A 23,976-nucleotide genomic window follows, 5' to 3' on the forward strand; every position below is an offset into this window, starting at 1 on the left:
GTGCATTCTGCTCCTTCAACAAATGATACCAAGAGAATAAAACAAATTTTATAATAGAAATAACTGGAAAGTTGTTTAAAATTGTATGTTCTACCTAAATCATGAAAGAAAAATGTTGGGTTTGAAACCCAATTTTTTTTCATTCATGATTCAGATAGAGCAAAGAATTTTAGGCAACTTTCTAATTTACTCCTATTATCAATTTTTGATTTACATTTAGCCACCAATCAGATGCTGGGCTGGCTCCTAAACTTACATTCCTACTTTTTCGAATAAAGATACCAAGAGAACGAAGAAAAATTAATAATAGGAGTAAATTCAAAAGTTGATTCAAAATGTATGCTCTGTCTGAATTGTGAAAAAATGGGTTTCATAGCCCTTTAAGTGTTTAAACCCCTTAATCTCAGCTCCCTTAAATTGTAGAGACCCCCAAGACCCACTGTTTGAAAGGTAATTGTCTGCTCTTTCAAATTGTGTGGCTCATGGGGGCATAAATTACAATTAAAATTTAAACAAAAATAAAATAATTTTAAAACACTACATTTCACATTTAAAGGCAATCAAATAGGCCTAAGAGACCCCATGCCCCCTTATTTTAAAGCCCAGAAGCTCCTCTTTAAAATAAAGCCCCTATATAAGTTTTAATAGCCAAATGATCACTATAGTTCATGTGCATTTTTATGAGCAGAGGCACACTGTAACCCCTACTAATCAAAAGTGTGTATATATATATATATATATATATCTATCTCAAAATAACAAGAGTATTGCATTGAGCAATGATACTTTTTTATTGGACTAACTATACATTTATAAGTTGACAAGCTTTCGGAAGAGTTCCTTCTTTTATCAAGTCTGAAGCAATACTGACCAATGTATATATATATATATATATATATATATATATATATATATATATATATATATATATATATATATATATATATACACACACACACCAAAAGACCCTAATTTATATTAAAAAATAACCCCTTCTTTTCACTATAGAGTATAGAAAAAAATCACTTTTGTTTACAACTTTATTAAAAATGTAATACATTTTTTGATGGGGGGGCTATCAAAATGGCCTAGAGACCCATATGGCCCCTTGTGTTAAAGCCCAGATTCCCCTCTTTGAAATAAAGCCTTTATATAAGATTTAATAGCCAGGTGATCACTAAAGTAATAGTGATCACCTAGGGTGAATAAATGTGCATTTATTTGCATAGAGGGTCATGGGAGCCCCTATGCGCAGATCAAAGTTACATAACTTTACTGAATTGCCCTTATTTATATGAGGATAACCCCTTCTTCCTTTTGATAGAGTTTAGAAAAACACAAACACGCTATTGTTTGCAACCTTAATAACAAAAAAAATCACAGTTTGTTGCACTGTTCTCACATATGATATATTTATGATATATTATATAACATACGGCTATTATATTATATATTATAATTCATACGGCTAAATTACGAGTTGTGCGTTAAGGTAAAAAAGCAGCGTTATCAGGTCCTAGCGCTTCTTTTTTACGCCCGCTGCTATTACGAGATTTTTAGGTATAGGTGTACCGCACACTTGTTTGGCCTTACCGCAAACTGACTTACGTAAAGTTTGTAAAGTCAATTTTCTATGGGACTTCCATAGCGCCGGTATTACAAGTCTGTCCTGGGAGGCCAAAAAGTGAGCGGTACAGCCTCTACCGACAAGATTCGTAACGCATTTTCAAGTCAGTAGTTATGAGTTTTACACTACAACGCTGTAGCATAAAACTTATAACTAAAGTGCTAAAAAGTACACTAACACCCATGAACTACCTATTAACCCCTAAACCGAGGCCCTCCCGCATCGCAAACACCATAATAAAATTTTTAATCCCTAATCTGCCGCTCCGGACCTCGCCGCCACTATAATAAACATATTAACCCCTAAACCGCTGCACTCCCGCCTCACAAACACTAGTTAAATATTATTAACCCCTAATCTGCCGCCCCAAACATCGCCGCAACCTACATTATACTTATTAGCCCCTAATCCTCCCCTCCAGACATCGCCGCAACCTACATTATATTTATTAACCCCTAATCTGCTGCCCCCAACATCGCCGCCACCTACCTACATTTAGTAACCCCTAATCTGCCATCCCCAACGTCGCCGCCACTATTCTAAATTTATTAACCCTTTAAACCTAAGTCTAACCCTAACACCCCCTAGCTTAAATATAATTTAAATAAATCTAAATAAAATTATCATTAAATAAATTATTCCTATTTAAAACTAAATGCTTACCTATAAAATAAACCCTAAGCTAGCTACAATATAACTAATAGTTACATTGTAGCTATCTTAGGGTTTATTTTTATTTTATAGGCAAGTTTGTATTTATTTTAACTAGGTAGAATAGTTACTAAATAGTTATTAACTATTTAATAACTACCTAGCTAAAATAAATATAAATTTACCTGTAAAATAAAACCTAACCTATGTTACAATAACACCTAACACTACACTACAATTAAATAAATTCCCTAAATAAATACAATTAAATAAATTAAATTAGCTAAATTACAACAAACCCCCCCATTAAATTACAGAAAATAAAAAACAAATTACAGATCTTTAAACTAATTACACCTAATCTAAGAGCCCTATCAAAATAAAAAAGCCCACCCAAAATAAAAAAAAAACCCTAGCCTAAACTAAATTACCAATATCCCTTAAAAGGAACTTTTGCGGGGCATTGCCCCAAAGAAATCAGCTCTTTTGCCTGTAAAAAAAAATACAAACAACCCCCCAACAGTAAAACCCACCACCCACACAACCAACCCCCCAAATAAAAGCCTAACTAAAAAAAAACTAAGCTCCCCATTGCCCTGAAAAGGGCATGTGGATGGGCATTGCCCTTCAAAGGGCATTTAGCTCTATTGCAGCCCAAAACCCTAATCTAAAAATAAAACCCACCCAATACACCCTTAAAAAATCCTAACACTAACCCCCGAAGATTCACTTACCGGGAGAAGTCTTCATCCAAGTGGCAAGAGGTCCTCAACGAAGCTGGCAGAAGTGGTCCTCCAGACGGGCAGAAGTGGTCCTCCAGATGGGCAGAAGTCTTCATCCAGACGGCATCTTCTATCTTCATCCTTCCGACGCGGAGCGACTCCATCTTCAAGACATCCGGCGTGGAGCATCCTCTTCAAAGACATCTTCTTCGGAATGAATATCTCTTTAAGTTACGTCATCCAAGATGGCGTCCCTTAGATTCCTTTTGGCTGATAGAATTCTATCAGCCAATCGGAATTAAGGTAGAAAAAATCCTATTGGCTGATGCAATCAGCCAATAGGATTGAACTTCAATCCTATTGGCTGATCCAATTAGCCAATAGGATTGAGCTTGCATTCTATTGACTGATTGGAACAGCCAATAGAATGCCAGCTCAATCCTATTGGCTGATTGCATCAGCCAATAGGATTTTTTCTACCTTAATTCCGATTGGCTGATAGAATTCAATGAAGACTTCTGCCCGTCTGGAGGACCACTTCTGCCGGCTTTGTTGAGGACCTCTTGCCGCTTGGATGAAGACTTCTCCCAGTAAGTGAATCTTCGGGGGTTAGTGTTAGGATTTTTTAAGAGTGTATAGGGTGGGTTTATGTTTTAGGGTAGGGTTTTGGGCTGCAATAGAGCTAAATGCCCTTTTAAGGGCAATGACCATCCAAATGCCCTTTTCAGGGCAATGGGGAGGGTTTTTAAGTTAGGCTTTTATTTGGGGGGTTGGTTGTGTGGGTGGTGGGTTTTACTGTTGGGGGGGTTGTTTGTATTATTTTTTTTTACAGGTAAAAGAGCTGATTTCTTTGGGGCAATGCCCCGCAAAAGGCCCTTTTAGTTTAGGCTAGGTTTTTTTTTTTTTGGGTGGGCTTTTTTATTTTGATGGGGCTCTTAGATTAGGTGTAATTAGTTTAAAGATCTGTAATTTGTTTTTTATTTTCTGTAATTTAGTGGGTTTTTTTTTGGTGATTTAACTAATTTAATTTAATTTATTTAATTGTATTTAAAGGGACAGTCTAGTATAAATAAAACTTTCATTATTCAGATAGGACTTTTAATTTGAATCAACTTTCCAATTTACTTTTATCATTAAATTAGCTTTTTTCTCTTGGTATTCTTAGTTTAAACTAAACATAGGTAGACTTATATGCTAATTTCTGCGCCTTTGAGGGCTGCCTCTTATCATATGCTTTTTAAATCTCTTTTCAACACAAAGAGACAGAAAGTACACGTGGGCCATATAGATAACACTGTGTTCAGGCACAGGGGGGGTATTTAAGATTTAGCACAAAACAATGCTAAATTTAAGACAATAGATAATAAACAGTCCCAGTCATGTGATCAGGGGGCTGGAAGAAGGTTCCTAGATACAAGCTAATCACAGAGGTAAAAAGTATATTAATATAACTGTGTTGGTTATGCAAAACTGGGGAATGGTTAATAAAGGGATTATCTATCTTTTAAAACAATAACAATTCTATGGTAGACTGTCCCTTTAATGTAGGGAATTTATTTAATTGTAGTATAGTATTAGGTGTTATTGTAACATAGGTTAGGTTTTATTTTACAGGTAAATTTTGTATTTATTTTAGTTAGGTAGTTATTAAATAGTTAATAACTATTTAGTAACTATTCTACCTAGTTAAAATAAATACAAACTTGCCTGTAAATATAAATAAACCCTAAGCTAGCTACAATGTAACTATTAGTTATATTGTAGCTAGCTTAGTGTTTATTTTATAGGTAAGTATTTAGTTTTAAATAGGAATAATTTAGTTAATGATAGTAATTTTATTTAGATTTATTTAAATTATATTTGTTAGGGGGTGTTGGGGTTAGGGTTAGACTTAGATTTAGGGGTTAATACATTTAATATAGTGGCGGCGACGTTGGGGGCGGCAGATTAGGGGTTAATAAATGTAGGTAGGTTGCGGCGACATTGGGGGCAGGAGATTAGGGGTTAATAAGTATAATGTAGGTGTTGGCAATGTTGGGGGCAGCAGATTAGGGGTTAATAAGTAAAAGGAATGATTTCCACGCAGGACACCATAAGACCAATCACCTCCATACACTGAGCCACAGAGGGACTCAAGGAGGTCCGGAGGGCAAGACATGCCGAACTTGCAACGTCTCTGGTCTGTTAGAAATATCCTCATGGATATGGAGTCTATTATAGTACAAAGAAATTCCACCCTGATACTTGGGATAAGAGAACTCTTTTCCAAGTTTATCTTCCATCCATGTGATCGAAGAAGACTGAGAAGGGACTCCGAGAATTCTTCCGCAAGACAAAAGGATGGTGGTTGCACCAGAATATCATCCAAGTATGGGGCTACTGCAATACATTGAGTTCTGGCAACGGTTAGAAGAGCCCCGAGAACCTTCCTAAAGATTCTTGGAGCAGTAGCTAGGCCAAACGGAAGGGCAATGAACTGGAGGTGCTGGTCCAAGAATGCAAACCTCAGGAACTGAAAGTTTTCCCTGTGGATTGAAACATGAAGGTAAGCGTCCTTCAGATCTTCATTGGTCATAAACTGGCGTTCCTGAATTAAAAGAAAGATGGACCTTATTGTGTCCATCTTGAAGGAAGGGACACTGAGAAATTTGTTTAAGCACTTTAGGTCCAGAATTGGGCGGAAAGTTCTCTCCTTATTTGGGACCACCAAAAGGTTTGAATAAAACCCCAAACCTCTTTCTTCGATAGGCACCGGGACAACAACTCCTAAGGAGGACAGATCCCGAGCGCACCCTAGAAAGGCATCCCTCTTTTCTGGTCTGGTAGACAGATTCGAGAGAAGAAATCTGCCCCTTGGCGGATGAGATTTGAAGCCTATCTTGTATCCCTGAGATACCATAAAAAAGAGACAGTCTGCCCCCTACACGATCCGATCCCAGATCGGGGGCCGCCCCTTCATGTCGATTTGTTTTCAGCGGGCTTCTTATTCTGCTTGGATTTATTCCAGGACTGTGCCAGCTTCCAAGTACTCTTGGGTTGCTCGAGCTTGGAGGAGGATTGTTGTTGTTGGGATTTGTCAGAATAAAAGGAACAAAAATTAGAAGATTGTCGTCCCTTAGACTTGCTCTTCTTATCTTGCGGTAGGAAGGCACCCTTGCTTCTGGTAACCGTAGAAATAATGGAGTCCAGGTCTGGACCAAATAAAATATTTCCCTTGAAGGGAAGAGAAAGGAGTCTGGACTTAGAAGTCATATCCGCAGACCAAGACTTCAACCAGAGCGCCGGCGGGCTGGGACTGCAAAGCCAGAGGCCTTTGCATTTAGGCAAATAATTTGCATGTTCGCATCACAGATAAAAGAATTAGCAATTCTAAAAGCTTAATTTCTGTGTTGAATATCCTCGAGGGGAGACTCCACTTCAATGAGTTCTGACAAAGAGTCGTACCAGTAGGTAGCCTCTCTGGCAAACGCGGCAACTGCAGCTGCTGTTTGAAACAAAAATCCTGTATGTTGAAACTTCTTTCTCAGAAAGTTTTCCATTTTCTTATCCATCGGATCTCTGAACGAAGAACTATCCTCAAGTGGTATAGTAGTACGTTTACCAAGCGTAGAGATAGCACCATCCACCTTAGGAATGGAGCCCCACAAATCCAGTTGAGAGTCCGGGACCGGGAACAACTTTTTAAAAGTAGACGGAGGGGAAAAGGACAAACCAATTCTTTCCCATAAATTCTTAATAATGTTCGCCATCTTAACCGGCACAGGAAAAGTCAAAGGAACTTCCCTGTCTTCGTAAACTCTGTCTAATTTAGGTATCATAGGCTCTTCAGGCAGCGCGGCCTCTGGAACCTCTAATATAGACAGAACCTCCTTTAATAAGAAAACGGAAGTGCTCAATTTTAAATCTAAAGAAGTAATAAGAGTTGTGCAACACTTTCAAAAACAAAAGTGAAACTTACAAGTGAAACCTGTTTGTTCCAGCCAAAAACACACAGTCTATCAGCCCAGGAAAAACTCACATAAAGCAGCATGGAAATAATTAATACACTGATTAATTAACCCCAACTGCATAATAAACCCCCTTCAGAGGATATAAAAGGGACAGTCTAGTCCAAAATAAACTTTCATGATTCAGATAGAGAATGTAATTTTAAACAATTTTCCAATTTACTTTTATCACCAATTGTGCTTTGTTCTCTTGGTATTCTTAGTTGAAAGCTAAACCTAGGAGGTTCATATGCTAATTTCTAAGCCCTTGAAGTCCACTTCTTCTCTCAGGGCATTTTGACAGTCTTTCACCACTAAAGGGTGTTAGTTCATGTGTGTCATATAGATAACACTGTGCTCACGCACCTGAAGTTCCAGTGAGCCAGTTTTGATTGGCTAAAATGGATGTCTGTCAAAAGAACTGAAATAAGGGGGCAGTTTGCAGAGGCTTAGATACAGGATAATTACTGAGGTAAAAAAGTGTATTTATATAACTGTGTTAGTTATGCTAAACTAGAGTATGGGTAATAAAGGGATTATCTATCTTTTTAAACAATAAAACATCTGGTGTAGACTGTCCCTTTAACCCTGGATCCTATCAAGGTATAAAGGAGCCACACTGTGACCCTGTTATAGCGTTTTATGTGTAAAAATTGAAACTATCTTGCCTCCAGGATCCATGCTGTGGAACAGAACACAGCCTCTCAAGTGTGACAGTCTTATAGCAGCGCTCCTGACATGGACTTGAGTGAGAGAAAGCAGGCAGTGAAACTCGTCAAAACTGATTGCTTAGGAGCTGAGAGCAGTAGTCTGGATGGTTTCGCATAAAACTTTCCCTGCATCTCCAGACTTCAGCTTTCATAAATACTTCCATCCCGTATGTTAAAACTTCTTTCTCAGAAAGGTTTCCATTTTCTTATCCATCGGCTCTCTGAATGAAGAACTATCCTCAAGAGGTATAGTAGTATGTTTACCAAGCGTAGAGATAGCACCATCCACCTTAGGAATGGAGCCCCACAAATCCAGTTGAGAGTCCGAGACCGGGAACAACTTTTTAAAAGTAGATGGGGGGGGAAAGGACAAACCAATTCTTTCCCATTCATTCTTAATAATTTTCGCCATCTTAACCGGCACAGGAAAAGTCAAAGGAACTTCCATGTCTTCATAAACTCTGTCTAATTTAGGTATCATAGGTTCTTCAGGCCTCTGGAACCTCTAGCGTAGACAGAACCTCCTTTAATAAAAAACGCAAGTGCTCAATTTTAAATCTAATGGACGTCGCAGGAGGCTTAGACGCTAAGGACTCCGACCCAGAAAGTTCACCCTCTGAAGCTACAGAGGTTAACTCATCATCGCATAACTGGGACATAATAGCTAAATCCAATAAATATTTAGATGACTCCGGGTCAGAAGAGCTATGTTTAACCTTTCTCTTGCGTTTGTTAGAGCGAGGTAATGCACTGAGGACCGCAGAGAACGCCGTTTGTAACTGCACGGCAAAGTCCGCAGGAAGAAGGCCCCCTCCGGATGGAGGATTGGATGTGGAGTGGATATTGTAGCAAGGGTAGTAATCTAACGGGACTCCGAGTCCTGAGAGGTAGACGCCTCAGAGGGACTAAGAGCCTTACCAGGCTTGTCTCCCTTCTTAGACTTTGTAACGGTGTTTAGGCATGTGGAACATAAATGAGTGGGCGGGAAAACTACGGCCTCCTCACACTATAAACAGGTATGATTTAGTACCTTCTTACATGTCACAGTCCTCCATAGCTCAGGTTATACCCACAGAAGGACACAAATAAAAACATTTTTTATTATAGGAAACTGCACCTTTATACTCCCAATGGCTGGGGCACTCACCACCTCCTTGACCCAGACAGTTAACAGAGGAAATGCTCTCCTCAGGTTCAAGTCTCAGCCAGAATTGAGGAAATGAACATAGACCACACCCGGTCACATGGAGTGCAAGACAGTTATTCCCTATTAATTCCCTATTACAAGTACAGCAAGTAATAAGAGTTGTGCAACACTTTCAAAAATGAAAGTGAAACTTACAAGTGAAACCTGTTTGTTCCAGCCAAAACCACACAGTCTATCAGCCCAGGAAAAAAATCACACAAAGCAGCATGTAAATAATTAATACACTGATTAATTAACCCCAACTGTATAATAAACCCCCTTCAGAGGATATTAACTCTGGATCCTATCAAGGTATAAAGGAGCCTCACTGTGACCCTGTTATAGCGTTTTATGAGTAAAAATTGAAACAATCTTTCCTCCAGGATTCATGCTGTGGAACAGAACACAGCCTCTCAAGTTTGACAGTCTTATAGCAGCACTCCTGACATGGACTTGAGTGAGAGAAAGCAGGCAGTGAAACTTGTCAAAACTGATTGCTTAGGAGCTGTTAGCAGTAGTCTCGATAGTTAAACATACAAACTTTCCCTGCATCTCCAGACGTTAACTTTCATAAATACTCTCACTGAGAGGTTGACATGACTACTTAAAACTACACTCCTATCTCGAAAGGCAGATACCTTTTTCAGGACTCTCCGAATATCTTCTGCCACTTCTCTGCCACCTCCTAACGTGACTAAAGGTAAAGAATGATTGGGGTAATGAGGAAGTGGGAGGGATATTTAAGCTTTTGGCTGGTGTGTCTTTGCCTCCTCCTGGTGGCCAGGTGTTCTATTTCCCAACAGTAAGAAATGAAGCCGTGGACTCTCCCTATCTTAAGATAGGAAAACTTTTATAAGAGCAAGGTTTCAGGCTTCTCAAGCTCAGCGCTGTTAGGATGGCACAAAGGGGTTAAAAATTAAATCACAGTTCAGCACAGGGGTGGAAATAGCTCAGCAGTTAAGGGGTTAAACTCCCTCACCAAATAATTAAATACCGTGAGTGCATGTTTGTATGTGTGTGTGTGTATAAAAATAAATTTGTGTACCATTTTAATGTTTCATACTAATGCATATGAGTTCATGCCAAAAAAAAAAACAGATTAAAAAAAATATTGTTTTTAAGAAACCATATGTTTTTATGAAGGATTGATTACCAAAGGCGTTTGCTGAAAAGTTGTGCAACTAGTAGCATTTAATATTAAAGGGACAGTCTAGTCCAAAATAAACTTTCATGGTTCGGATAGAGAATGTAATTTTAAACAATTTTCCAATTTACTTTTATCACCAATTTTGCTTTGTTCTCTTGGTATTCTTAGTTGAAAGCTAAACCTAGGAGGTTCATATGAAAAAAAAATTAAGCCCTTGATGGCCACCTCTTCTCTCAGGGCATTTTAACAGTTTTTCACCACTAGAGGGTGTTAATTCATGTGTGATATAAAACTGTGCTCACACACGTGGAGATCCAGTGAGCCAGCTCTGATTGGCTAAAATGGATGTCTGTCAAAAGAACTGAAATAAGGGGGCAGTTTGCAGAGGCTTAGATACAAGGTAATCACAGAGAAAAAAAAGTATATTTATATAACTGTGTTGGTTATGCAAAACTAGGGAATGGGTAATAAAGGGATTATCTATCTTTTTAAACAATAACAATTCTGGTGTAGACTGTCCCTTTAAGTCCCTCATGGTAGTTTGCCTGACCAAAGGTAAGTTACCATCATATTGATTGCATTGCCTGCATTTAAAGTGAAGGTAAACCTGAACCTATTAAACGTTTTCCCCTGCAAATACTATTAAAATAAATGGGAGTTTAAGTCATCAAAAATTTAGAATCGATATATTTTAAGCTTTATTACCGTTTCTGAACAGATGTAAAACATCCCGTTTTTTTGGTTTTTTTTCATAAGGCCGGTCACGTTTTTAGACTATCCAATTAAAACACTGGCCGTTAGGCGGCCGTCATATTACGTCACCGCCTTATTGTTCGATATGCGCATGCGTGGCATCACTTCCTTTACTTTCTTGAACGCTCGTTCCAGTTTAGTGCATGCGCTTTTTTGTATTTATAAGGCGACGTCCTGTGTATCTGTTTGTTTCTGTCACGCAGGCGCAAATCGAATCTTCGGTGAATGCTGCGCATGCGCAAGTGAGCCGTCATTCGTGAACGCTTTTGAAGTACGTACAGAGCGGGTGGGACCGCTCTGTACGTAATATAGTCAAAACTCCGGAAATGAAAGGAGGGAGGAGCGAAGAACGGCAGAGAGTGTAAATATAAAATTTATAAACTAATATAATATATATACTTTTTGGGGGAAAAAACTTAGCGATCAGGTTATATACTAGATGTATAATAGAATACAGGATAGAAACTCGCAAAACTTAACCTTCACTTTAAGAAGAAAGAAAATACTAGGCTTGTTTGTGGTCCTTAAAGACACAGCTCTGACAACACTGCTCTGTCTATCCCTCCCCTGCCATTCTATGTATTCTTTTCCAGCTAAAATTGAGTGCATTTCATTTTTTTAATGGAAACTTTTTTGCAATACTGTTTTCAGTGTCAGTTTTTACAGTGTGCAGGAATGTGGAGATATCTACCACTGTTGTGCACAGGCAAGTGGTGATATCTAGATATTGCTGACTGGATACTGGGTTTAAATTGTAAGTTATATTGTAAACGTAGAAATGTCCCAAGTGCCTGTGCACTACTAGTACCGCTGAATATGGCAGAAATGCTTCTGCTGTTTTTATTTATTAGACTTTACTCGTATTCATATATTAATGTGTTTGGTATCATACGGTGGTTTCTGTGACATGTGATTATCGGAGGTACACTAACATTGACATTTTTTTGTTTTTAGGAAATAGCACGTCATCTACGCCCCAAGACACTTCGTGCTCGTTTTGGGAAAAACAAAATAAAAAATGCTGTTCATTGTACTGACCTCCCAGAAGATGCTGTCTTGGAGGTAATAAATGAAAAATATGTCAAATTAAAGGGACATCAAGTTCAATAAAGAAATTATCAAATACATTAGAGCATTTTCTAATTGCACTATTGCAATAACTTAACAATAAATACAGTAAGCTCCAGACCAGCCCTGGAGCTAAACACAGCCAGTAAGTTAATTAGGGGCAGCAAATGTGTGAAGCAGCCAATCAACATCCACTGTATAGACATACAATAGTGCAATATGAAAATACTAAATTGCATTAGAGCAATAAAGGGACAGTCTACTTGAAAATGTTTTGCATAACAAAGTTATATTAATACCTTTTTTTACCTCTGTGATAAGCTTGTATCTAAGCCTCTGCAGACTACCCTCTTATCTCACTTCTTTTGATAGACTTGCATTTTAGTCAGTCAGTACTGACTCATAAATAACTTGACAGGAGTGAGCACAATGTTATCTATATGACACACATCAACTAGCAATGTCTGTGAAAAACTGTCAAAATGCAGTGAGATAAGAGGCAGCCTTCAACGGCTTAGAAATTAGTTTATGAGCCTACCTAGGTTTAGCTTTCAACAAAGAATACTAAGAGAACAAAGCAAATTTGATGATAAAAGTAAATTGGAAAGTTGTTTAAAATTTGCATGCCCGGTCTGAATTATGAAAGATTTAATTTTGACTAGACTGTCCCTTTAACTTTTTTCAGCTTGATGTCCCTTAAAAAAAAAAAAGTTTTATCTGCTTTGCATATATGTTAACAATCAGTTTATCTGACTATGGATAAAATAATTCCAATTGAATAGAACATTTAGAATGGTTTTTCTACTGGCCTTTTCTCCAACATAGGTGTGTCCGGTCCACGGCGTCATCCTTACTTGTGGGATATTCTCTTCCCCAACAGGAAATGGCAAAGAGCCCAGCAAAGCTGGTCATATGATCCCTCCTAGGCTCCGCCTACCCCAGTCATTCTCTTTGCCGTTGCACAGGCAACATCTCCACAGAGATGGCTAAGAGTTTTTTGGTGTTTAAATGTAGTTTTTATTCTTCAATCAAGTGTTTGTTATTTTAAAATAGTGCTGGTATGTACTATTTACTCTGAAACAGAAAAGAGAAGAAGATTTCTGTTTGTGAGAGGAAGATGATTTTAGCAAACGTTACTAAAATCGATTGCTGTTTCCACACAGGACTGTTGAGATGAAGTAACTTCAGTTGGGGGAAGCAGTTGGCAGACTTTTCTGCCTGAGGTATGATGGCCACATTTCTAACACGACTTGGTAATGCTGGAAGGCTGTCATTTTCCCTATGGGGACCGGTAAGCCATTTTCTTAGATTAAGTATAAGAATAAAGGCTTTATAAGGGCTTAAAAAACTGGTAGACATTTTTCTGGGCTAAAACGATTACTTGCTAAGCATATTTGACAGATTATAGCGCTTTATAGTTATTATAATCTTGGGGATTGTTGTTAAAAAACGGCAGGCACTGTATGGACACCTTTTTCAGATGGGGGCCTTCTCTAGTCATAGGCAGAGCCTCATTTTCGCGCCACTAATGCGCAGTTGTTTTTGGAAGGCAAGGCATGCAGATGCATGTGTGAGGAGCTAAGATCCATTGAAAAAGCTTATAGAAGGCGTCATTTGGTATCGTATTCCCCTCTGGGCTTGGTTGGGTCTCAGCAAAGCAGATTCCTGGGACTGTATAGGGGTTAAATGTAAAAACGGCTCCGGTTCCGTTATTTTAAGGGTTAAAGCTTTCAAATTTGGTGTGCAATACTTTTAAGGCTTTAAGACACTGTGGTGAAATTTTGGTGAATTTTGAACAATTGCTTCATACTTTTTCGCATATTCAGTAATAAAGTGTGTTCTGTTTAAAATTTAAAGTGACAGTAACGGTTTTATTTTAAAACGTTTTTTGTGCTTTGTTGACAAGTTTAAGCCTGTTTAACATGTCTGAACCATCAGATAAACGATGTTCTATATGTATGAAAGCCAATGTGTCTCCCCATTTAAATATATGTGATAATTGTGACAGGGTGTCCAAACAAAGTAGGGACAATGATGCCACAGATAATAATAGTGCCCAAGATGATTCTTCAGATGAGGGGAGTAAGCATGGTACTGCATCACCCCCTTCTGTGTCTACACCAGTTTTGCCCACACAAGAGGCCCCTAGTACATCTAGTGCGCCAATACTTATTACTATGCAACAATTAACGGCTGTTATGGATAATTCTATTGCAAATATTTTATCTAAAATGCCTACTTATCAAAGAAAGCGCGATTGCTCTGTTTTAAACACTGAAGAGCAAGAGGACGCTGAGGATAACGCTTCTGACATACCCTCACACCAATCTGAAGGGGCCAGGAGGGAGGTTTTGTCTGAGGGAGAAATTTCAGATTCAGGAAAAATTTCTCAACAAGCTGAACCTGATGTTGTAACATTTAAATTTAAATTAGAACATCTCCGCGCACTGCTTAAGGAGGTATTATCTACTCTGGATGATTGTGACAATTTGGTCATTCCAGAGAAATTATGTAAGATGGACAAGTTCCTAGAGGTTCCGGTGCCCCCCGATGTTTTTCCTATACCCAAGCGGGTGGCGGACATAGTAAACAAGGAATGGGAAAGGCCCGGCATACCTTTTGTGCCTCCCCCTATATTTAAGAAATTATTTCCTATAGTCGACCCAAGAAAGGACTTATGGCAGACAGTCCCTAAGGTCGAGGGGGCGGTCTCTACTCTAAACAAACGCACTACTATTCCCATAGAAGATAGTTGTTCTTTTAAAGATCCTATGGATAAAAAATTAGAGGGTTTGCTTAAAAAAAAATGTTTGTTCAGCAAGGTTACCTTCTTCAACCAATTTCATGCATTGTTCCTGTCACTACGGCAGCGTGTTTCTGGTTCGAAGAACTAGAAAAGTCGCTCGATAAAGAATCTTCGTATGAGGAGGTTATGGACAGAGTTCATGCACTTAAATTGGCTAACTCTTTTATTCTAGATGCCGCTTTGCAATTAGCGAGATTAGCGGCGAAAAATTCAGGGTTTGCTATCGTGGCGCGCAGAGCGCTCTGGCTAAAGTCTTGGTCAGCGGATGTGTCTTCCAAGACAAAATTGCTTAACATCCCTTTCAAGGGCAAAACACTGTTTGGTCCTGATTTGAAGGAGATTATTTCAGACATCACCGGAGGAAAGGGCCACGCCCTTCCTCAGGATAGGTCTTTTAAGGCTAGAAATAAGCCTAATTTTCATCCCTTTCGCAGAAACGGACCAGCCTCTACTTCTACATCCTCTAAGCAAGAGGGTAATACTTCTCAACCCAAACCAGCCTGGAGACCGATGCAAGGCTGGAACAAGGGTAAGCAGGCCAAGAAGCCTGCCACTGCTACCAAAACAGCATGAAGGGATGGCCCCCGATCCGGGACCGGATCTGGTGGGGGGCAGACTTTCTCTCTTTGCTCAGGCCTGGGCAAGAGATGTTCAGGATCCTTGGGCACTAGAAATAGTTTCTCAAGGTTATCTCCTGGAATTCAAGGAACTACCCCCAAGGGGAAGGTTCCACAGGTCTCAATTATCTTCAAACCAAATAAAAAGACAGGCATTCTTACATTGTGTAGAAGACCTGTTAAGGATGGGAGTAATTCATCCAGTTCCAATAAGAGAACAAGGGATGGGGTTTTACTCCAACCTGTTCATAGTTCCCAAAAAAGAGGGAACGTTCAGACCAATTCTAGATCTCAAGATCCTAAACAAATTTCTCAGGGTTCCATCGTTCAAAATGGAAACCATTCGAACGATCCTTCCTACCATCCAGGAAGGTCAATTTATGTCCACGGTGTATTTAAAGGATGCGTACCTCCATATTCCTATCCACAAGGAACATCATCAGTTCCTAAGGTTCGCTATTCTGGACAAGCATTACCAGTTTGTGGCACTTCCATTCGGATTAGCCACTGCTCCGAGAATTTTCACAAAGGTACTAGGGTCCCTTCTAGCGGTTCTAAGACCAAGGGGCATTGCAGTAGTACCGTACTTGGACGACATCCTGATTCAAGCGTCGTCTCTGTCAAAAGCAAAGGCTCATACGGACATCGTCCTAGCCTTTCTCAGATCTCACGGATGGAAAGTAAACATAGAAAAAAGTTCTCTTTCCCCGTCAACAAGAGTTCCCTTCTTGGGAACAATAATAGACTCCTTAGAAATGAGAATTTTTCTGACAGAGGTCAGAAAATCAAAACTTCTAAGCTCTTGTCAAGTTCTTCATTCTGTTCTTCGTCTTTCCATAGCGCAGTGCATGGAAGTAATAGGATTGATGGTTGCAGCAATGGACATAGTTCCTTTTGCACAAATTCATCTAAGACCATTACAACTGTGCATGCTCAGACAGTGGAATGGGGATTATACAGACTTGTCTCCGACGATTCAAGTAGATCAAAGGACCAGAGATTCACTCCGTTGGTGGCTAATCCTGGACAACCTGTCACAGGGAATGAGCTTCCGCAGACGCCAGTCTGGTGGGCTGGGGCGCGGTCTGGGAACCCCTGAAAGCTCAGGGTCTATGGTCTCGGGAAGAATCTCTTCTCCCGATAAACATTCTGGAACTGAGAGCGATATTCAATGCTCTCAAAGCTTGGCCTCATCTAGCAAAGGCCAAATTCATAAGGTTTCAATCAGACAACATGACGACAGTCGCATATATCAACCATCAGGGGGGAACAAGGAGTTCCCTGGCGATGGAGGAAGTGACCAAGATAATTCAATGGGCGGAGGATCACTCCTGCCACTTGTCTGCAATCCACATCCCAGGAGTGGAAAATTGGGAAGCGGATTTTCTGAGTCGTCAGACATTCCATCCGGGGGAGTGGGAACTCCACCCGGAAATCTTTGCCCAAATAACCCAATTATGGGGCATTCCAGACATGGATCTGATGGCGTCTCGTCAGAACTTCAAGGTTCCTTGTTACGGGTCCAGATCCAGGGATCCCAAGGCGACTCTAGTGGATGCACTAGTAGCACCTTGGACCTTCAACCTAGCTTATGTTTTCCCACCGTTTCCTCTCATTCCCAGGCTGGTAGCCAGGATCAACCAGGAGAGGGCTTCGGTGATCTTGATAGCTCCTGCGTGGCCACGCAGGACTTGGTATGCAGACCTGGTGAATATGTCATCGGCTCCACCATGGAAGCTACCTTTGAGACAGGACCTTCTTGTTCAAGGTCCATTCGAACATCCGAATCTGGTTTCTCTCCAACTGACTGCTTGGAGATTGAACGCTTGATTTTATCAAAGCGTGGATTTTCAGATTCTGTAATAGATACTCTGATTCAGGCTAGAAAGCCTGTAACTAGAAAAATTTACCATAAGATATGGAAAAAATATATCTATTGGTGTGAATCTAAAGGATTCCCATGGAACAAGATAAAAATTCCTAGGATTTTATCCTTTCTACAAGAGGGTTTGCAGAAGGGATTATCTGCAAGTTCTCTGAAGGGACAGATTTCTGCGTTATCTGTTTTACTTCACAAAAGGCTGGCAGCTGTGGCAGACGTTCAAGCGTTTGTTCAGGCTCTGGTTAGAATCAAGCCTGTTTACAGACCTTTGACTCCTCCCTGGAGTCTTAATCTAGTTCTTTCAGTTCTTCAAGGGGTTCCGTTTGAACCCTTACATTCCGTAGATATTAAGTTATTATCTTGGAAAGTTTTGTTTTTGGTTGCAATTTCTTCTGCTAGAAGAGTTTCTGAGTTATCTGCTCTGCAGTGTTCTCCGCCCTATCTGGTGTTCCATGCAGATAAGGTGGTTTTGCGTACTAAGCCTGGTTTTCTTCCGAAAGTTGTTTCCAACAAGAATATTAACCAGGAGATAGTTGTACCTTCTTTGTGCCCGAATCCAGTTTCAAAGAAGGAACGTTTGTTACACAATTTGGACGTAGTCCGTGCTCTAAAATTCTATTTAGAGGCCACTAAAGATTTCAGACAAACTTCTTCTTTGTTTGTTGTTTATTCTGGTAAAAGGAGAGGTCAAAAAGCAACTTCTACCTCTCTTTCTTTTTGGCTTAAAAGCATTATCCGCTTGGCTTATGAGACTGCTGGACGGCAGCCTCCTGAAAGAATCACAGCTCACTCCACTAGGGCTGTGGCTTCCACATGGGCCTTCAAGAACGAGGCTTCTGTTGACCAGATATGTAAGGCAGCGACTTGGTCTTCACTGCACACTTTTGCCAAATTTTACAAATTTGATACTTTTGCTTCTTCAGAGGCTATTTTTGGGAGAAAGGTTTTGCAAGCCGTGGTGCCTTCCATTTAGGTGACCTGATTTGCTCCCTCCCTTCATCCGTGTCCTAAAGCTTTGGTATTGGTTCCCACAAGTAAGGATGACGCCGTGGACCGGACACACCTATGTTGGAGAAAACAGAATTTATGCTTACCTGATAAATTATTTTCTCCAACGGTGTGTCCGGTCCACGGCCCGCCCTGGTTTTTTTAATCAGGTCTGATGAATTATTTTCTCTAACTACAGTCACCACGGTATCATATGGTTTCTCCTATGCATATTTCCTCCTGTACGTCGGTCGAATGACTGGGGTAGGCGGAGCCTAGGAGGGATCATATGACCAGCTTTGCTGGGCTCTTTGCCATTTCCTGTTGGGGAAGAGAATATCCCACAAGTAAGGATGACGCCGTGGACCGGACACACCGTTGGAGAAAGTAATTTATCAGGTAAGCATAAATTCTGTTTTATTAGATTAAATAGAAATCTGACAGTTCATTTATAAGTAGCTCTAAAATGCTTGATTGTCTGGTATTACATACCTGGAAATCTTACATAGCGAATCAAAAAAAAAAATACCCCGTATTGTGCCGAGTATAGGCCACATCCGATTATAAGCTTCACCCTTAAAGTTTGGTGCCATTTTACAGAAAATTTAATTTTCACCTCCACACTTCTCCTCTCCTTGCAAAATTTTCCAGGCACCATGACCAGGCTCCACTGTCAGCTTGAGCCATCTCCAAGTCTAAAAAACTATAACTCTGTGCAAAAAGTGTATAGTATAAATTATGTCTATATATGTGCAAACAGACTGTGTTAAATGTTAATTGGATGCAATTGACGCTTAAAGGGACACAGAACTCAAATTTTTTCTATTGTGATTCAGATAGAGCATGCAATTTTAAGCAACTTTCTAATTTACTCCTATTATTAAATTATTTTCATTCTCTTGGTATCTTTATTTGAAATGCAAGAATGTAAGTTTAGATGCCGGCCCATTTTTGGTGCACACACTGTGTTGTTTTTTGCTGATTGGTGGGTAAATTCACCTACCAATAAACAAGTGCTTTCCATGGTGCTGAACCAAAAATAGCTTAGATGCCTTCTTTTTCAAATAAAGAAAGGAAGAGAACGAAGAAAAATAAAATTGATAATAGGAGTAAATTAGAAAGTTGTTTAAAATTGCATGCTCTTTCTGAATCACGAAAGAAAAAATTTGGGTTCAGTGTCCCTTTAACAATAGTGTGTGTAAATTTTATATATATATATATATATATATATATATATATATACACACACATACACACACAAGGCGTTATAAACCATTGCAATAGATGAAATGTTATACTTGTTGAATAATCCAGTGAGTGCTGCATTCATTTTGACTTTGCTCTGATGTCTATTTTATGCATATGTACCCCGGTGGATGTTTTTTGATGAAGTGAGTGCACTTGATTCGGACTTCTACACACACCTCATTAAAGCTAGTTGCATTTAAGAAAGAAAGAACAAATATATATATGTGTGTGTGTGTGTGTGTGTGTGTATTCTTAACATTTCTTCTACATACTTTTTTTTTTTTTTTTAACTAAGTTGCAGGATATATTCACCTGGTGAGGGGGAAAACTACTTTTAAGTTATTTTTTTTATATAGGGTTTAGTAATCACAAAATGATAACATTCACACTTATACCATACAATGGGCCAGATAGCACGTGGGGCATTAATTATCCGTAAACGGGATAATTTGCCTGTTTATGCGCGTGTGATAAATAACCAGCCATTACACATGGCTGGTTATTGCTACCGCAAGCTTTCACTAGCAATTAGCGCTCTGAAAATTAACCAGAAATTAGATCTGTTTTTTTAAATGTGCCCCCCCCCCAAAAAAGTGCATGAAGGATTTTTTATGGCTCAAAGTTAACGGGTGTGGGGTGTTCGCAATGTAAAGGGGCAAGAAATTGGGTAATCCTAGCATTACCTGGGTAAACCTGACATTACCCAAGCAGCTGTGGGTAATGCCAGCTCTAACATGATAAATCTTTTCAGAGTTCGAGTCACTGCATCAAAACACACACATATATATATATATATATATATATATATACATATACATACACACGATGCACTGTAATTCACTATCTTTTCTTTTTAATGACACAATGAGTCCACGGATCTTCTTAATTACTAATGGGATATTCACCTCCTGGTCAGCAGGAGGCGGCAAAGAGCACCACAGCAAAGCTGTTAAATAGCTCCTCCCTTCCCTCCCAATCCAGTCATTCTCTTTGCCTACGTTAGTGATAGGAAGTGGTAAAGTTAGGTGTTAGAAAAGATTCTTCAATCAAGAGTTTATTATTTTTATAGTACAAGATTGTGCTGCTTTGTTCTAGGGTGTAGCCGTAGTCCATATCAGTCTCTTCAGTAGAGCAGTGGTAGCTTTAGAGCAATGGGAACTTGTGGGACATAATTCTCACTGCGCCTCCCATACATTTATGCTGCCCTAATCCTGATAGCCTAAGTAAGATTACTCAGGCTTTATCCCTTTACCACAGGGCTATGTGAGGGAGAGGACCTCTCAATCCTGCTGTCGGGCAGATTTTAAAGGTAAGTGCTGACTTTTTTATTCTTGGTCTGGGAGATCTCATCGGAAATGGAGCACTTTATTGGGACATAACTCCTATATATTTAAAGGGAGGGGACCCTGTGACAGCACATTATAAGCAGGCACTGGGACTGAGGAAGGTGACTTTTTCTCTGGGGTTTAAAGGACTCACTAGAGGCTAACATACGGTAGTGATTGTTTGGGTCACATATATGGGCTAACATGCGGTAGCACAATTTGCCCCCAGGTTCGCAACAGGGTTTGCTAAAGCGGTTCAGTTAGCTCCCGGTGGCCTATCTTTAAACATAATAATGGCGACCAGAGATTATTTGTTGTAACGCCCACGATGGGCGGAGTTAGTTTTGGTTTGGACGTTCCTCTATCTCTAGGCACAGTAACAATGGTGACCGGATGATTGAGTGTTATCACGCCCACGAGGGGCGGAGCTATGTTTGAGGCTGTTTTAGGCTGCGCACTCTACATCAATTCCGATCTCGGAAGGTAGAGCCACTATATAGTTCCAATAAACTGTTATGCCACAGTCCTTAGTGTTTTTTCATATATGTGGGTCCGGCCAGCGCTACTAAAGCTGCGTTCCGGATCTGTTTAACCCTTTGAGTGCTAATGACAGCTCTGAGCCGTCACAGAGTTTCCTACTCTGGTGCTAATGACAGATCCGTCACTAGCACTCTCCCACCTTGAGGGAGATCTGGGGGCTCCCATCCGCTCCTACCTCGGCGATCGTGCCTGTAGAGTGACAGGCATCGCCAGGGCTTCTCGTTTTGTGTGGTGACATCACGCGCAACTTTATTTATACTTAACAATGTTAAGTATAGGCGCAGGGGGCATGCTGCTTAGAAGCCTGTATCTCAGGCATCTAAGCAGCTACAGACCCCCAAGACCCACCATTGGAAAGGTAATCGTCTAACATTTCCAACAGTGTAAGTATTGGGGGTCTGGGAAAAAAATAGTTAAAAAAAATAAAAATAACATTAAAAAAATCTTAGCACCCAGGTGGGAAAGTGCTTAGCATTCAAAGGGTTAAAAGATGTACCGTTTATTTTAAGAAAATAATCAAAGTTTGAAATGTATTAGATTTCTGATGGGCACCTCAGCAAAATTAAGCTGAGGTGTAGATAGGTTCTGCAATATTTGCGTGTTAATTTAACTTACTTCAGCACACAAAAATAAAAAGTTACATTTTAAAATTTAAAGAGACAGTAATGTTTTTTTTATGTGTTAATTTTTATTAAAAAATTTCAGCTGTGTATTTGTTTAATTCATCCTTTTTGACTCAGGATGGACTTGGATGCCAATGTGGTGTTACCAATCCGTTTCTATTTCTCATTTATTGAGAGATCTTTAATGATAAAGATAGACTTGTTCTGAACCTACTCCTCCTAAGGCGCATGCTGCTTAGGAGTCTTTGACAATGGTCAAGATATGCCACAAATTTCTCCTAAGGTGTCCCAAAAATGTATAGCCCACATGCAGTGCCCTTCGTTTCCTCTCACACTCCACCTGTAGTTTCCTTGCATTTAATGCATTGTCTTTTTCCCACGCTATAGGGAAAAGTGCAAGAGGACATATTTTCAATCAGGGAATAGTGTGATTGATTCAGTTGTAGCTGTTCCAAATTTTTCTTCCGTGTAACTGAAGGAGGAAGATACTTCGATAGTATTTGATAAGGAATTCTCAGACTCAGATGGGTTAATAGCTTTATCTGATCCTGAGTTTGTTTTCCTTCTGTCTTAGCTTGAATCCCTCCATTTACTACTTGAGGAAGTTTTAGCTACCCTGGATGACTCCGACACTACCGGCGTAGTTTAGCCGAGAGAGTCCAGTAGGTTATACTAATATTGTGATGTGCCCTTCAGGGTGGAAGTATTTCCTGTACCAGATAGGGCTTGTGACGTGAGTCACCAAGATCTGAGGGCCTGTTATGGAACATTCTTTGGGCTGGAGGTACATGGGCTTAAGGATACCCAGAAACTGCATGGAAATGTGGAATTTTATATGCTGGACACCCCATGTAATTTCATAGCTCTGTCTTATGTCCATGTCACCCTGTAGCCATAAATACAGGATGGGTACAGGGTGTGGGAGCAATAAACTAAGTGGGCATAAAGGACTTAATAGTTAATAAGAGCTGTTCTGATATTCTGTAATAAGATGTATTTTTTTTTACGTTTCTAATTTGATTGTGTCTCAGGAGTCTGTCTGGGTAAACTGATTGTGTTCCTGTGTTATTATGTTAACTAGACTGCCCAACATCAGATTGTCTGAGTAAACTTTCTTCCCCAGTTAATTGACTTGATATGTTAATCTGTTTTACCTGTGAAGACAATTGTTAGAGGTTTGCTTTACTGTTTAACCAATTCCCTATGTAACCTGAAGCTCTGTAAATCTGGAATGCCAGGGAGTATAAATCTGTGTGCTGCTTTCAAATAAAGTGTTCATTTTTGTGTTCACAAAACTGAGTGTTGCCTCAGATCTGTCCTCCATAACTTTAGACTGCAGTCAAAGAGGGGGTACCAGGAGCTATTGCTCTGGATGTCCAGGACAAGGGAAGTGTTCTGACTGAGGTACTCATTTGGGGTACCAGGCGGTCCATCACAGGGCTATAGAGATATTTGCTAAGGCATGGGAGATGCCCGGTACCCCTTTTTCTCCTACCCTTAAAAGGGAATGGGATACCCAGGGTGGATGAGAATTTCCACGCTAGCCAAAGGAGATACTATTCGCATGGAGGATAGTAGTTCCTTAAGGACTCTATGCAGGAGAAAGACCCTATGGATAGAAGTTAGAGGGTTTACATTGTCAACCTGCGGTGGGTATGGCTACTGTCTCCAGTGCGGCGGCGTACTGGTTTGATGCTTTGTCTGTTTCTATTGGACAGACACCCCTCTCGCAGGGATAGAATAATGGCCTTTAAGTTAGAAGACTCCTTTTAATACAGAGGTTTATTAAGTTGGGAGCTATGATTCAGGCTTTGCCATATTTGCACGCAGAGTGCGGATGTTTCCTCTACAGGATAAGAAAAATAGCGAAAAGGATAAAGATAATATTGTTCCTCTGAGCTTTCTAGGGAAATCCTTCCATTTCTTCTCCCAAACAGAAACAGTTTAAGCCTTCCTGGAGACCCTATCGGGCTTAGAATAGGGGAAAACAGTCCAAGAAGCCTGCTGTTGAATCAAAAGACAGCATGAGCGGCTTGCACCCGATCCGTAAGGGGGCAGGTTTTTCTTTTTTCAATCAGGCTTGGGTTTCAGATTATGA

At 39.9% G+C, this 23,976-nt stretch overlaps 1 protein-coding gene across 1 annotated transcript in view; it reads left to right on the forward strand.

The window, feature by feature from the left end:
• Nucleotides 1-23,976, forward strand: part of NME7 (NME/NM23 family member 7) — a 682,167-nt gene that overhangs the window by 653,663 nt on the left and 4,528 nt on the right. Inside the window, exon 11 of the mRNA XM_053706509.1 lies at nt 11,737-11,844. Coding sequence (XP_053562484.1) covers nt 11,737-11,844 — 108 coding nt within the window. The remainder of the gene's footprint in view (nt 1-11,736; nt 11,845-23,976) is intronic.

The sequence above is a fragment of the Bombina bombina genome, chromosome 3 (assembly GCF_027579735.1).
Source record: "Bombina bombina isolate aBomBom1 chromosome 3, aBomBom1.pri, whole genome shotgun sequence".
In the NCBI taxonomy this organism is placed as follows: Eukaryota; Metazoa; Chordata; class Amphibia; order Anura; family Bombinatoridae; genus Bombina; species Bombina bombina.